At 45.9% G+C, this 16,080-nt stretch overlaps 1 protein-coding gene and 2 pseudogenes across 5 annotated transcripts in view; 1 reads left to right on the forward strand and 2 right to left on the reverse strand.

Annotated features, from left to right (window-relative positions):
• The window catches only part of MECP2 (methyl-CpG binding protein 2), a 60,925-nt gene extending 56,577 nt beyond the window's left edge, over positions 1-4,348 (reverse strand). The window contains exon 1 of one of the 3 annotated variants that reach the window (XM_079765957.1): positions 4,198-4,348. In XM_079765957.1, coding sequence (XP_079622083.1) covers positions 4,198-4,259 — 62 coding nt within the window. In that variant the 5' untranslated portion in view covers positions 4,260-4,348. The remainder of the gene's footprint in view (positions 1-4,197) is intronic. The other 2 variants (XM_079765960.1, XM_079765959.1) reach the window with 2 other exon arrangements.
• Positions 4,349-6,750: 2,402 nt separating this feature from the next.
• On the reverse strand, positions 6,751-7,256 carry LOC307096254 (ferritin heavy chain-like; annotated as a pseudogene). Its single transcript has one exon. The product of its transcript is annotated as a ferritin heavy chain-like (transcript).
• A 216-nt stretch (positions 7,257-7,472) lies between these two features.
• On the forward strand, positions 7,473-10,349 carry LOC307095434 (reticulon-3-like; annotated as a pseudogene). Its single transcript has 2 exons — positions 7,473-7,482; positions 9,828-10,349. The product of its transcript is annotated as a reticulon-3-like (transcript).
• The last annotated feature ends 5,731 nt before the right edge of the window (positions 10,350-16,080 follow it).

Consider the following 16,080-nt stretch of genomic DNA (forward strand, 5'->3'; position numbering starts at 1 on the left):
AGCCAACCTCCAAAATACACAAGTCTGACTCAGAGCAATCACTTTTTAAAAGCCTCTCGGATCAGTAAATTGCCATGTTCAACAAGCTGAGTTATTAGTTTGACAGTTTCTCTTTTGCTTTTGAACACATGTTCAAAAAAAGGACTTTTGTCATCACATTTTTCATCATTAAGATAACCATCATTTCCTTGTTAAAACCTAAACTGGCCCATATTAGCTAATCTCGGATACCTCGCTGGCCCAAAAGTAGCACTTTCATCTTTACGCTAAAAAAAGCCTAGTGTGTACAACTTAGAGAGACTATTCACACAATTACTTGTGTAATCAAACGCAGAGGAAGGGCAACGCCAACCAAGTCTTTTACTTACGGCTGGTCTGTAACTACCAGGATGGTACCTAACATTATCTATTGAGGTGCAGTGAGGCCTTACAATTGCCTTAAACAGTCGAGTCATAGAATGCTTTGAAATCCCCAAAGTCGAGGTAACAGTATTACTCAGTTAGCTATATAATAAAAATCAAACTGGTATCCTGGCTGGGAGGCCCTGGAAAAGCCACAATTTCTCACAGCCACAACTGTTTTTCTACTTATACACCGAGGGAGCTGGACTAGGTTCCTTCCAGCTCTGAAAGTTTAAGATCTTTAATTAACTGAAGATTTCATGGGGGAAATAAAAGAGCCAGCAGATGAGAGCAGTTAGGTGAAAACCCAATAAAGCAGTGATTTGCAGGTCCATATATATAACACCCCCAGCTCTTAGGCGAGGAAGACAAGTGACGGCTTCCTCAGGCTTGCTCCCGAGAGTCCAGACTTCTGCAGTAACAGCAAAACAGCTACAGTGAGAACACATCCATATGCCAGCAGACCCAGCACAAGTGTGCCTTGAAAAAGCTATAAAGGCCAAGGCTTTATTCTCTAACAGAATAGCCACTTCGCCCTTTGAGTGGGGATGCCCTGCCCACCCCCAAATTCCCATTTCCACTCAGGTCCCCTATACACCATACCTACCATCAAAGTGGTGGAACCAAGTTTTTAAGCAATGGCATGCAAGTCAAGTTTTCAATAGGAAAAGGTTCCTTGCAAGAGAAAGGCAGAAGAGAGCAGGTAAAAGGCAGAGGAGCGCAACCTTTGTGTGAGTGAGCCCAAATAAGAGGAACCCATTTACGTCTGTCTGTCTGTCGTAACCAAAACAAGGTAGAAGCACAGTGGTGACAATGGCAGTTTGCCTGAACAGGGCTGGTACAGAAGCATTGAGGACAAGGTCCTTCCATTGGAGCGGCAATAATGCTCTACCCAAGAAAAAAGGTTGTGCCTGTGGGCCGTAGGAGGCTGGTCTCATGTCACCATAACAGAGGGCAGTGAATACAAGCAAGTGTCCTGCCAAACTCCCTGGAACTTGCCGCCAGTCTAGGACTGTTCTTTACCCCCGTGCGTTTAAAACACTAGTTACTACAAACATCAAATATCTTCTCTGATTCTCCCCTCCTCACAGATACTCAGGCAACCTGCCAGCAAACTGCTCTTAGCCATTTAAATATTTCCACTGATATTCACCTTTACAAAAGATTACTGGTTTCAGGACACAACATTTATCATGCAAATAGTCCCAGGCAGGTACATTAGCGGTGGAAACCGGCCATGAGACAGGGACTAACAATTTTACCTCTGCTCTTCTTTATTCTAAGTTAAAGAAGCGAGCTTCTCATTCCATCTCTATGTGGGGGAAGGAATATTTGGGTGGGGGCAACATAATACTGCAGTCATCTAGCCAATTTTGTCAAACACCACAGCTTGCCTCCCCACCCCACTAGATTCAGCCACTCAGAGGCAGGGCAGACAGGGAAACAATGACTCTGGTTAGAAATTGCAAATAGAATGCAAAAATTGTATTTTAACCCCACGGATACAAAAACAGTAGGGTTTGACTGCGTCATGCTCTGTCAGGTGCAACAAAGTACTCTAGGTTTAAAGCATTCCAGGCAAATTTGTAACAACAAGAAATAGGACAGTGTGATAAGCCAGTACTAGCAAGAAAGCCTTCAAGCTGTTAGGACATGCTGACTTCAGACGCCACCAGGAACTTTGCAGAGAAACTACATTCTGGATGCTGCCTGTGCTGTTTAAAGGGCTGGGGGTATAACAAACAACTAGCTGGAGCGCATCTGAGGAGGCCAACACATTGCCAACAATGGCAAAACAAAGCAGAGCCCTTGTCCTGTCACATCTCAGGTTTAGAAGTGCATACTTTGGAATCTTTGTCAAGTGAGGCTTGCGTGTCTGTGTGCGTGGACAGGATGTACCTCAGTGATCAGCCACCTAGCTGACATGCTACAAATGGGTGCTCTCTGGCGACTTAATCAACCGTACTTGTACTAGATTGATTATGCCCTTTGAAAGGAAGTGTTTCCTAGGATTTTAAGTAGAAGTCCTAAAAAATCCCATTTCCCTGAATCCCAGAGGGAAATTCCCAAAAGACCTAACAATCCAGACCCTGCATTTTTCATAAGGATCCAGCATATTTCAAAAGACCCAAGAGATCAGCTCAATCTTGTTATTAACTGCAGTCACTGAGATCCAGATGAAAATTCCAGCCACAAAACCCCAAATTTCTCCTCTAAAGTAATAAATTCACCTATTAACAGCGAATTTCACTACCAAGGTCCGACTATGCTTCGTTTTTCTACTACGCCTACAACTTGTGAGAGTTCTACAAAGTCTAAGCCACTTAGCAACACACACGGTTTGGCTCCACGATCACCAACCACCCCCTGAATTTGATCCTATCATCTCATTATTTAGGATACTGATCCCACACAGCAGACACAACGTGTGAACACAGCAGACACAACATGTGCATAGCTCTGCAAAGCCCATTCCTGTTCCTGGAAAAATAGCCAGAAGCACACATCTGCCTGACCATGAGTCAGGAATATCAATGTTGTGGTGGAGCCCATTTCTGCTGTGACCAATCCACACCGAACACACAACAGAAGCGACTGCCACAGAGATATTCCAGAGCAAGCTTCCCCTTCTCGGGTCCATACTTAGCAATGTCATACACCGTCTCCTCTGTAAGAGCACTCTTTTAAGACTCTTCACAATGACCTCTTAAGTCTTCAGTGCAAAGCCACAGACACATTGCCACGCCACGTAAAAGTCACCTGAGTTTCAGTTTGGGTGATTCAGTCATAACCAAACTAGAAAGAAAATAAACTTTCAGGGACAAGTGACAGGAACCACAGCGATGAGATGAACTTGCCCCATCTGGTACTGGTGATCTTCGCGATCCAGGACTATGGGAGCCCGTTACATACTATGTCCCATTCCACTTATGTAACTGGAAGATCGCCGGCGAAGGGGGGAGGATGGAAGGGCACTCATATTCTGAGGCCACAGCATCCCCAAAGACCCCGGGGGGCGCGCTTCCACAGAAGAGCCTCAGGTGCTGCCGGACACGCAATCCCCTACCCACGGCTCTGGATGGGAACTAGAACAGCCTCTTTATGATGAGTTGTGGGACCAGAAGCACAATATCTAGTTCCTTTTGTGGGTTGACAATAATTCCCACCTACTTGTTCCTGCTAGATAGGAAAGGAGATGGTGGACGACTCGCTCGCAACGGGGGCAGAAATTCATGGAATGGGCGAGAAGGAGGGGGAGGCAAAGCCTGGAGATGGGGGTGAGAGCGCAGGAGCCCTTGTGGCGCACTCTCTCGACAGGAGACGGACTGCGCACGCGCGCCGGTGGGGGGGGCGAGTAACGGGAGAGGGGGCGCGCAAGGAAGGGAGAGGGGAGAGCGCGAGGAAGGGAGAGGCCGGGGCCGCGGGCGCGCGACGGTGCCGCGGGCCCGAAGCCCCTAGAAGGGCACGACGCACACGCAGCCCGGACAAGTGAAGCTCTGGCGAAAGAGGCGCCCAAGGGGCTCGGGGCCGGGATGCGCGCCGAAGGCGGGAGGAAGCGGGACGCCAGGCGAAGGCGGCCCTGGGAGGCCGCGTCGAGGACGGACACCCGCGAGTGTGGGTGACGGGCCGGGGGGGAGCCGTCACCGGCGGCGGCGGGAGGGGGAGGGTAGAGAGGAGGGACGCCATCCGCCAGCCGTGTCGCCGACCCCGCGGGCCCCTCCCGCGCCACGTCCCGCCCCTACCCCCCGCCCCTCGGCAAGGGTCCCCGCCCGCGGCTGCGGCGGTCCCACTCACAGTCTCTCCTCCTCGCCTCCTCCTCCTCCTCCGCTTGGCGCGGCAGCGGCGGCGGCGGCCATTTTCCGGACGGCTTTTACCACAGCCCTCTCTCCGAGAGGAGGGAGCGCGCGCCTCCGACGCCGGGACCCCGCACGGCCGACGTCGCGCCCCGCCCTCCCGGCCGGCATGCGCGCAGCTGCACCTGCGCGCCTGCGTCCCGCCCCCCGGCCCCCGCAGCGAGCCCGCCCGCAATTGGGTGCGATGGCTGGGGTGGGGCGGGGCCTCAGCGGCGACGCGACCAATTGGCGGGAGTTTGTGTCCATTCTGGCCAGGGAAAAGGGGGCGGGTACCCCGTCCAGCTGCCTATTGGCTGCCATTGGCCATCATTTGGTGAAAAGAGGTGGCTTTGGCACGAAGGGGCTGGTTTAGTGGGCGGAATTTGAATATTAAGGATTAATGGGCCCTTGCGGATGCTGGGGCAATTGAAGGCCTAGGCTCCAGACTCCTGGTTGCGCGGCCCTCCCTGGCTATTGACATGCTGTCCACAAGTGCACCAAGTACGCTGCAATAAGTGTTCCATTGCACCCACTTTTCCTAAATGCCATCACCTTCAGTAGAAGCAGCAAAGTTGCATGTCCTGGACCCTGATCCAGCTAAGGGACCTTGATTTAATAGGCCCATTGCATTCTTTCATCTGAGCCTTCCATGAGTCACACTCTCATAGAGGCAGGGAATAAGCTGACAACAAATCACAGCCTTGGCCTTGGTGAAACACTCTCATGGGGGAAGAGGGTACATGCCAAGCTGCATGACACTTGTCATTGTTGGATCAGATGGTTTGGTGGAGGTGTGAAGAAGGGACAGTGGGATCACAGGAGAACAGACTAAGCTCTGCCTGGAGGGGAAAGGGAAGACTTCCTAGAAGAGGTGATTTGGGAGCTAAGATCCAGCAATTCTGTTTTGTAAAAATATTTAAGAGTGTGAAAAAAGTTTTAACCAATGGAGTGTTCGGGACAAGACTGTTGGTCAAAGCGACCTTACTCTGATTCCAGCCATCAACCAATTCATCCAGTGCTCCTTGTGCTAGTTCTATGATTAATGAGGAACTCTCTGATTCTGAGTTGGCGCCATCCCATTCATTTATTAAACAGCGAGGCACTGTTCCAGGCTCTGGATGCACAGTACTGAACAAGACAGGAAACTAACATTATATGGAAGATTCAAACTAAACATACAAATAAGTGTATATTATAATGTCACATAGTGATAAGGGATTTGAGATAGATAAAACAAGGGTGCAGGGGATGTTATTTAGATACCCAGCCCTAGCTGGTTTGGCTCAGTGGATAGAGCGTTGGCCTTCGGACTAAAGGGTCCCAGGTTCGATTATGGTCAAGGACTGTGGGCTCGATCTCCAGTAGGGGGTGTGCATGAGGCAGCTGATCAATGATTCTCTCTCATCATTGATATTTCCATCTCTCCCTCTCCCTCACTGAAATCAATAAAAATATATTTTAAAAATATTATAGATATCCACAGGCTATTGCCCTCATTTTATTCTCCCATATGGATATCTGGGGCGAGAACATTCAGGCAAATTCAAATGTCCTGAGGGAAGATTATGTCTGGCATGTTGGGGGCTAACAAGGAAGCTTATGTGGCTAGAGAGGGCTGGGGTGTGCAGTTGGAGAGGAAGCTGGAGCAACCATGGGAACTGGGAGCTTATTCTGAGATGAGAAACCCCTGGGGAATTGTGAACTTGGAACTGACATCATCAGATCTATGTCATAAGTGCAGCGTGGAGAACTACCTGTGCTAGGACAACAGTAGGAGCAGGAGCCCAGTCAGAGGTTCTGACAACAGTCTAGGAAAGGTGATAGTGGCTTTAATTAGTGTGGTAGCAGTGGAGGTTCTGAGAAGCTGTGAGATTCAAGCTATATTTTCAAAATCAAGCAGAAAGGATTGGCTGTGGGGTATAAAGAAAGAGAAGAAACAAGGATGATTCCTGAGTTTTTGGCCTAAGCAACTGAGTAAAGGTTTGCCTTTCACCACGATGTGCAAGTGGAGATGTTGAGTAGGTGGTTGGGTCAACAAGTAGTCAACAAATCAGCAAACTGAACACCCAACTTGAGAAGCTATAAAAGGAAAAGCATAGTAAAGCTAGAAAAAGGAGAAGAAAAATAGGATGAGCAGAAATTGATGAAGCAGAAACAAGTGATAGAGAGAATTGAGAACACAAAAGTTGATTCTTTGAAAGCTGAAAAACAAACCCAACCCTTTAAAAAGCTAGATATAAGGAGAGAAGAGAGAGGTCAATTATGTATATTAGAAAAGAAAAGGAGACATAACCTACAGATACAATAGATTATACAATAGATGATTGATAACCACAGATACTTTTTTTGGGGGGGGGGTACCAAATTACTTCATTTGAAAGAATGGTACAAATGAAAGACATGAATGGATGATTTGGTACAAGTTATAGAAAAGGTAAAGGTAACTCTGACATGCACGTGCTACTTTGGTGACCAAGGAAGTCACTCCCATGGCTATGGGAAGCCAGCCTATGACTTAGCTCTCATCACTGTCTCCCAGGATGTGCTTGTCAAAGAGAAACTCTGCCATGCCAGTTTCAGGGGCCCTCAACCTGCTCAAGTTGGTTACGTGGTCACCCAATTCATTGATGAATTTCACCTGTTCATTCAGGTAGTGAGTCTTAATGAAGTCACACAAATTTTTTGTCAGTGGCCAGTTTGTGCAAGTCCAGTAGTGACATGACTCACACTTTTTCCCAAGTGTAATGCACACTCCATTGCATTCAGCCCAGTCTCCCAGTCATCACGGTCTGGTTTTTTGATATCCCGAAGGAAGATTCGGCCACCTCGATTCTGCAGCTTCATCAATTTCTCAGCTCGTTCCCTCTCCCCATGAGGTGGTGAAGAAAATATTTGGCAAAAGTTCTTCAAAGCCACATCATCACGGTCAAAGTAGTAAGACATGGACAGGTAGCGGTTGATGGTGGCCTCTGAGTTCTGGTGGTAGTTCTGGAGCACCTGCGAGGTGGACCCAGTCTTCATGGTGGGCGGCTGAGGAGAGTCTGCTGCACAGTGCTAGAGTGCTGGCAGGGGCCTTGGGACTGTCCAAGGGCGGGCATTCTGAGGAGGTGGTGGAAGGCTGGATCTGGGCAGCTGGCTGGGATGGATCAAGCTCCGGGTTCTGCCCAAGCACTGTTGAAGCAGGAAACCACGGTGACTCTCCGCAAAGATTGTCCAGATACGTTTTTAAAGGATACTATGCACAACTGTATGTCAGTAAATTGGAAAACATAAGCACAGGAATAGATTTCTAGAAAAAGCACAGCTTACCAAAACTGACTCTAGAAACAGAAAACCTGGATAGACCCTCTATAACCACAAAGAAATTGACTATATATTTAAAAAATCTACCTCCCAAAAAGAACAAGCTCAGAGAGCTTTATAGATGAGTTCTGCCAAATCTTTAATGAGTGGGTAATTCCAATCATAGACAGAAAAGAAAGAAGTCTCTTCAAACTTTTATGAGACCAATATAACTATTATAATGAGCCAATGAAAGTATGACACAGGATGTGGAAATAGGGGTAAAAGTTCTAGACAAATAAGCAGAATCCAGCAATATATAATGATATGTCATAACCAAGTTGAGTTTTATCCTAAGAATGCAAGGATGGTTTACAATTAGAAAATCAAAGTGAAGAGATTTAAGGGGAACAAATTATATGATTATTCCAATCAATGCAGAAAAAGGACCTGGTAAAATTCAACACCAACTTATGATTAAAAAAACAACAACAAGCCCTAGCCAGCGTGGCTCAGTGGATAGAGCATCAGCCTAGGAACTGAAAGGTCCCAGGTTCGATTCCAGTCAAGGGCATGTACCTCAGTTGCAGGCTCCTCCCCGGCCCGGGGGGGGGGGTAGGAGGGGGCCTGGTTGGGGCGCGTGCAGGAGGCAACCAATTGAGGTATTTCTCTCACATTGGTATTTCGCTCTGTCTTTTCCTCTTTCTTCCATTCTCTCTAAAAATCAATGGAAAAATATTTCTGGGTGAGGTTTAAAAACACACACACACACACACACACACACACACACACAGAACCAACAACAACAACTTAGAGAACTATGAATAGAGTGGAACTTCCCTAATCTAATCAAAGGTATCTATAAAAAGACTTAGAGCAAACATCATATTTAATGGTATCAAGTGGAAAGAAAGCAAGAAACAGAACAAGATCTACAGTACAATATCATTCATGTAAAATAAAAACAAATATGTGCTTTTCCTCCCACTCTCTTTTAACTTTCATCCTTGGAGTTTCACCATGAGGAGAAAGACGCATTAATCCCAAATCGATTCTCTGGTTGTTAGAATGCAGAGATGGAAATCCAGCTAGTAATTAAAAGCTGGAAAAGGCAATGGGGGAGAAAAGATTCAACTCACTCTAGCTACAAAAATTATAAAACAGTTGGGAATAAACTTAATAAGATAAGCTAAAATGTCTATTAAAAAACTACAAAACTTTACTGAAAACATAAAAGAAGACCTGAAAAAAAGAAAAAAGAAACTACTAAGGCAGTGGTCGACAAACTGCGGCTCGCGAGCCACATGCGGCTCGGGAGCCGAGGTTTGCCGCTCTACTGACTAATGAGTTTGCCGACCACTGTACTAAGGGAAGAGCTGACAATAATAAAGATGTCAATTCTTCATAAATTAATCTGGTAATTATTTGCCTGAGTAAAAATCCAGGAGTTTTTATAGACTATAACAAGTTAATGCTAGACTGAGAAGAATAAGTATACAAGACTAGAAGTTGAGACATTTTTGAAAGAGAAAACCAATGAAGAGGGTCTTGCTAAAAAATCTTTAGTTTGAATAAGTAAGAGTTAAATGAGACAATTTCACCCTTCCCATCGAAAAGTAGGAAAATAGAGTTTAAAGCATTTGCTAGTAGAATTTAAAATGGGTCATTTAAGAAATGGGACTATAACATTTTAAAAATGGCTCTCCTTAAAAATGGGACTATAGAAGATAAAAACCAGAAAAATGTCATAGAGATAGCAATTGACAGAAAACCAACAACCACAAGGATTTTATGGATATGGCAGATAGAGTGCAAACTTCTACTCCACCTGTCTAAAAATTCTTTGAACTGATAGAAAATATACGTTTTTTGCCCAGCTGGTGTGGCTCAATGGTTGAGCATTGACCTGTGAACCGGGAGGTCACAGTTCGATTCCCGATCGGGGCATTTGCCTGTGTTGTGGACTCAGCCCCAGTGTGGGGCGTGCAGGAAGCAGCCGATCAATGATTCTTTCTCACCACTGATGTTTCTATCTCTCTCTCCCTATCTCTTCCTCCCTCTAAAATCAATAAACATATATTTGTTTAAAAATCTCAGGTCCTACCTGAAGCCTAGCCCTGAGACGTGGCCTGGGACTGAGCCCTTGGTTTCACCAGCTTCAAAGCCTTACCAGCCACACTTGAGATGGTTTTGGTGTTTAATGCTGGCTGAGGCCATAGGACTAGCAACAGAGATCCACTGAAATCCATCCTGTCAGGAAGTGATCAGCAAACACTGATGTTACATCTGTCTCAATATGACATTATCAAGTGCACGATCTGATTTTCTGGCGAGATGTGAAGGTTTGTCTTTGGCACCACACTGGTCGTGCTGCCTTCCCTGGAAGCTTTCAGTGTCATCAGTGTGATTTCTTACCGCATCCTGGCTCTTCTCTCTGTCACCATCAGCTTCAGGATCTACAAGGTTGCCATCCAAGCTGTACAGAATTCAGAAGAAGGCCATCCATTCAAAGCTTTCCTTAATTACGTGAATGCTGCCGTGGTGCACATCAACAGGGCCCTGAAACTCATTCTTCTCTCTTTCTGGTAGAAGATCTGGTTGACGCTTTAAAGCTGGTTGTCTTAATGTGACTGATAACCTTTGTTGATGCCATTTTCAATGAAATCACCCTTCTGATTCTTGCTGAACTGCTCATTTTCAATGTTTCGATTGTCTGTGAGAAGTACAAGACCCAGATTGATCACTATGTTGGCATCGCTCATGGTGAGACCAAGTTGACTATTGAAAAAAATCCAAGCAAAACTACCTGGAATTGTTAGTTTTGCAGAATAAGTTACATGGAAACCAGAAATGCCACGGTTACTAAAACATCATTTAATAGTCATAATGTTGTTACCTATACTCTGAAGGAACGTGCTCAGTGTCATCCTGAGCCTGCATTCCAAGTTTGTTTGTTTAATTTTGGTGTTTCCCCCTTCTATCTCTTTACCTGCAGTATGAAGCACAACTATTGCTGTACTAACCCCCCCCACACACACACACACAAAACAAAACAAAACCCTGATATCTTAGAACCCAAAAGAATAAAGACAGAATCAGTTTAATAGGATAAATCAATACCTTAAGAGTTGTGGAGCTTTTATGTGTATCATGAAAAGGGAAAGATTGAAGTAAAGGAGAAAATGAAAAATAAAACACACCTCTTGGGTTCTTCTATTTAATTTTCAAGGACTAGCCTGGCTAGCGTGGCTCAGTGGTTGAATGTTGACCTATGAACAGGAGGCCACAGTTTGATTCCTAGTCAGGGCACATGCCCGGGTTGTAGGCTCAATCCCCAATGTGGGGTGTGCAGGAGGCAGCCAATCAATGATTATCATCATTGATTTTTCTATCTCTCTTTCTCCCTTCCTCTCTGAAATCAGTCTATCTATATAAAGGCTAATATGCTAAGTGTTCCTCTGACCATCCGACCAGTTGCTATGACGCACACTGACCACCAGGGAGCAGATGCTCAATGCAGGAGCTGCCGTGAGCGCACTAGCCATTTAAAAAGAAACAGCACCGCGGACCTGGTGCCGACAAAGCAACACTTGGCTTCCCCCAAGTGGGACACAGGCCCCTTCACCACCCCAGAGCAACACCCCACCAAATTGCAGCCAGTGCTGCCAATACCCCATGGCACAAAATGCAGCCCACAGCCCAGCCCAGCCAGAAACGGTCACTGTGGGCACCAGGTAATGATATCACATAGCAACGCCAGGCTTCTTCTCCCTAGTGACTAGCCTCCTTGGAGTTTCTTCAGCCCAGGAACATGACTTGCTTTATACCCAGGTGCAAACATTCTACACTTTAACCAAATGTCTGTGAAGCATTTTCCGTGCCTCATCTCATTTGATCCTCACAGAAGTCCTGGAGTAGGTAGATAGGAGAATTGGTAGAATCCTATTTTCCTTTCATTAGCCAGAAAAATGGAAATTTAGAAAGTTTAGAAACTTGACCAGACTGAAAAGAAATAAGAAATGGTGGACCTTGAAAATGACTTCAGGTTTTCTCACTGCGCAGAATATAGTCAAGCACTGCTGCAGTTAAATATTCTTTCTTCTCCCTGCATGATCTACAATAATAATCTGCTTCATGTTGATATTTACTGTGTTGCTGACAATTACCTGAAAGAAGTTGGGGTGCTTCACTGAGCTGGAAAAGTTTAGCTAAATCAGAAAGCAGGTCTAATTAAACAAGTTTATTCTATATACTAGAGGCCTGGTGCACAAAATCTGTGCACTGGTAGGGTCCCTAGGCCTGGCTGGCAATCAGGGCTAATCTGTGGGGTGACTGGCAGGGTGATCGAAGGCCCCCGCTGGCACCCGCCTTGGCTGGCCTGGCGCCGTCTGCTCGCCGGCCCCACCCCCTGCTGCCGCCGCTGCCGGGAACAACTGGCGGGGCAATCAGGGGGCCACCCCGCTGGCACCTGCCTTGGCTGGCCTGGGGCCTGTGGGTTGGGGGCAGTTCCTGCATTAAGAATCTGCCCCTTGGTGGTCAGTGTGCATCATAGTGACCAGTCATTCCACCAGTCATTCCACTGTTCAGTCAATTTGCATATTGGGCTTTTATTATCTACACGAATAAAAGAGAAACATGCAAATTAACCATCACTCTGCTACACCACCAGCCAATCAGGAGCGAGTATGCAAATTAGCCCAACAAAGATGGTGGCCGCACAGAGCTGGAGCAAGCAGGAGGCTTGGGTTGCCCCTGGCAATGGAGGAAGCCAAGCTTCCCGCCCACCCTGGCCGGCCCTGGCCTCTGCTCAAGGGTACAAAGTTTCAATTATAGAAGATAAATAAATCCCAGATACCTGCTTCTAGCTGCCCTGGCCTCCACTCAAGGAGGCGCTAAAAAAAAAGAAAGAAAAGAAAAAAAGGAGGGGCTGGGAGCCTGGATCACCAGGGGGCATGGCCAGCCTGAAAACAGCCCTCATCCCCTCACCCAGGCTGGCCAGGCACCCCAGTGGGGACCCCCACCCTGAAGGAGGTGTGGCAAGCTTGAAAATAGCCCTCAGCCCCTCATCCAGGCTGGCCATGCCCCCCCCCAGCGGGGACCCTCACGCCATGGGGGCGTGGCAGACCTGCAAACCACCATAGGCCCCTCGCCCAGGCCACCCCATGCCCCAAGGGAACCCCCACCCTGATCCGGGCAAACCAGCTGGCCCCCTCCCATGCACCAGGCCTCTATCTATACTAATAAAAGGGTAATATGCTGATTAGACTGGGAGACCTTCCAGGAGACCTTCCGGATGTTCTTCTGGACAAAGCCATGGTGGCGTTTAGAGGCCAAGAGGGGAGGACAGTTGTGGGTGATCAGGCCAGGATGGGACGGCAGTTGTGGGTGATCAGGCTGGTGGGGGGTGGGGGCATTGGTGGTAAGCAGACCAGCAGGGGGGCCAGTTGTGGGTGAGCAGGCCATCAGTGGGGGTCAGTTGGAGGTGATCAGGACAGCGAGGGGGCAGTTTGGAGTGAGCAGGCCAGCAGGGGGGCAGTTGGGGGTAAGCAAGCCAGTGTGGAGGGCAGGTGGGGGCGAGCAGGCCAGCAGGGGAGTGCAGTTGGGAGTGAGCAGGCATTTGGGGGTGATCTGGCTGGTGGGGGGGCATTTGGGGGTGAGCAAGCCAACATGCAGAGTGGTTAGAGGCAATCAGGCAGGCAGGCAGGCAGGTGAGTGGTTAGAAGCCAGCAGTCCCGGATTGCGAGAGGGATGTCTGACTGCCGGTTTAGGCCCGATCCCTGTAAATTGGCAGTAGGACATCCTTTGAGGGGTCCCAGATTGGAGAGGGTGCAGGCCGGGCTGAGGGACACCCCCCCATGCACGAATTTCGTGCACCGGGCCTCTAGTATAGCATATAAAAGGCTAAGTTGACTCAGAAATGTGCGATACATATAAAGCTCTCACTGGCATCAATCTCATGTGTGTGTTTTGATCTGTCACTGTTGATCATAATTTGGTTGTTTTTGTTGACATTCTGAAGCTGAAAGAAAGCGGCATCATTGACAGAATATGTCTGAAGACCAACTATTGGCACAATGTACCTCTGAAGCTGAAACAAGCTGGTGTTGTCGACAGAATATGTCTGAAGAACAGTTATTGACAAGTACTACCAACACTGGTAGGAACTGCCTTCATAGCGAAAATGAAGTAAATGAGGATGCAATTATCGAACACAGTTGTGGTGGAATGACTGTTACATGTCAATTTTGCCTATCCCTAAATTTCTCTGATGAAAAACCATCTGATGGAAAATTTACTCAATGTTGTAGCAAAGGCAAAGTTTGTCCAAATGATATAAATTTTCCAGAATACCCGGCATATTTTTAAAAATTAATGATAAACAAAGATTCTGACAGGAAAAATTTCATGGAAAATATTCGTTGTTATATCATGTTGTTATTGTTTATTAGTAATCAATTTATATATTATTTTCATGTACATTTTTACTAATTTTCTTTAATCTCTGATACTTCTATTATAAAGGGCAAATGGCGATATTAAAATATTTCTTCTAATTAATTTTCTTTCAATGTGCATGAATTTGTGTACCAGGCCACTAGTAAAAATATTTTTTAAAATGTTTTTCAAGGACGAGTCTTACATACCTTCCCATCATAACTTTGTCCTTATTTAAACATTTTTTAAAATTTATTTTAGAGAGGAAGGGATAGGGAGAAAAAGAGAAATATCAATCTATCGCCTCCCATACACACCCAGATGGGATTGAATCCAAAAGCTGAGTATGTGCCCTGACTGGGAATCAAACCCGTGACCCTTCGGTGGACAGATTGATGCTCTAACCAACTGAGCCACACTGGCCACGCTGCCCTTATTTTTAAGTTAAGAAATAATGGTTAACTTATGAAGAAATTATCTCAGTGGTATTCCTTCCCATGGGTTTGTGTTGTTTAGCAGTCCTTGATCCCATTTTCCTGCTCCACAATGTGAGCAGCTACTCCTCATATTCCTCTTTGTTGCTTATTTTTTTAAAATATGTTTTATTGACTTTTTACAGAGAGGAAGGGAGAGGGATAGAGAGTTAGAAACATCGATGAGAGAGAAACATCAATCAGCTGCCTCCTGCGCACCCCCTACCGGGGATGTGCCTGCAACCAAGGTACATGCCCTTGACCGGAATCGAACCTGGGACCTTTCAGTCCACAGGCCGACGCTCTATCCACTGAGCCAAACCGGTTTCGGCCTCTTTGTTGCTTATTGATATAACTCTCAATTCTCTGAATAACTTATAGGTGATAGTAATAATTTCTGGTTCCCAGAATGCCATCTGATAGCCAAGAATGGAAACAGAAAGTGGGACTAGAGAAGGAGTCATCAGGAGCACTGCTGTGACCATTGCTTCCTCTCCCACTCATCCTAAGGGAAGGAAAGGCTCTGCCATTTGGTAATGTGGTGTCTGTGTCATTTTGGAGACTAGTTCTGGGCTTTAGTTTGAAAACTCATTCCTGAATGTTCTTTCCTCCCTCTTCCCTACCCACCTCACCTCAAGTATGGTTGTTTCTTATTATGAAATTAGTGTCTGTAACTGCTATATACTGATGTAAACTTGTTAGAGGGAAAAAAAATCTGCGTGTGGGCACAAACAAACAAACAAACATGAAAACAATCTCAGTAATCTCCAAAATGTAGATATCTTGCAGTTCAATCTCTGGCAACAATACAATAAAATTAAAACTTAGGAACAAAATGGGCAAAAATAAAACAAAACAAACTAAAAAACCCCACTCTCTATTTGGAAGTTTTAAAACAGGCTTCAAAGTCCAGCCGGTGTGGCTTAAGTAGTGGTTGAGCGTCGACCTATGAACCAGGAGGTCACGCTTTGATTCCTGGTCAGGGCATATGCCTGGGTTGTGGGCTCGATTCCCAGTGTGGGGCATGCAGGATGCAGCCGATCAATGGTTCTCTCTCATATTGATGTTTCTCTCTCTCTCTCTCTCTCTCTCTCTCTCTCTCTCTCTCTCTCCCCTTCCTCTCTGAAATCAATAAAAATATACTTAAAAAATAAAACAGGCTTCAAAATAACCCTTTGGTTAAAGAGGAAACAAAAACTTAAATTATAAACTCTTCAGAAATGACTGACAATGAGAGCCCTACATATTCAAATCTATGCTATGTGGCCAAAGTGGTAATCTAGGAAAAGTAATAGCCTTAAATACATTTATTAGAATATGAGTGATAGATGAGAAATGAATTGATTCTGATATATCATGCTTGCACACAGACATACACAAAGGGTTTTCCTTCTTTACCCTTAGAAGCTCACTACAAGAAAAGTATTGAGGAATAGAAAGGAATAAACCCAACAAAGTGAAGAGAATGTGATGAGGATGGGTGGTTATCCTTAATGGATACATTTCAACAATGTTTTTGGAAAACAGATGGGAATTAGTTGATGAATAAAATAGGAAAAATCCAGCCTAGAATATTTGACAAGAGAACTACAGAGAAGGTGAGAGCCAATTTGCCAGATATAACACCAGAGAATAGGCTCAGAATCACCATGCAT

This window comes from Cnephaeus nilssonii (genome assembly GCF_951640355.1).
Source record: "Cnephaeus nilssonii genome assembly, chromosome: X".
NCBI classification, from domain to species: Eukaryota; Metazoa; Chordata; class Mammalia; order Chiroptera; family Vespertilionidae; genus Cnephaeus; species Cnephaeus nilssonii.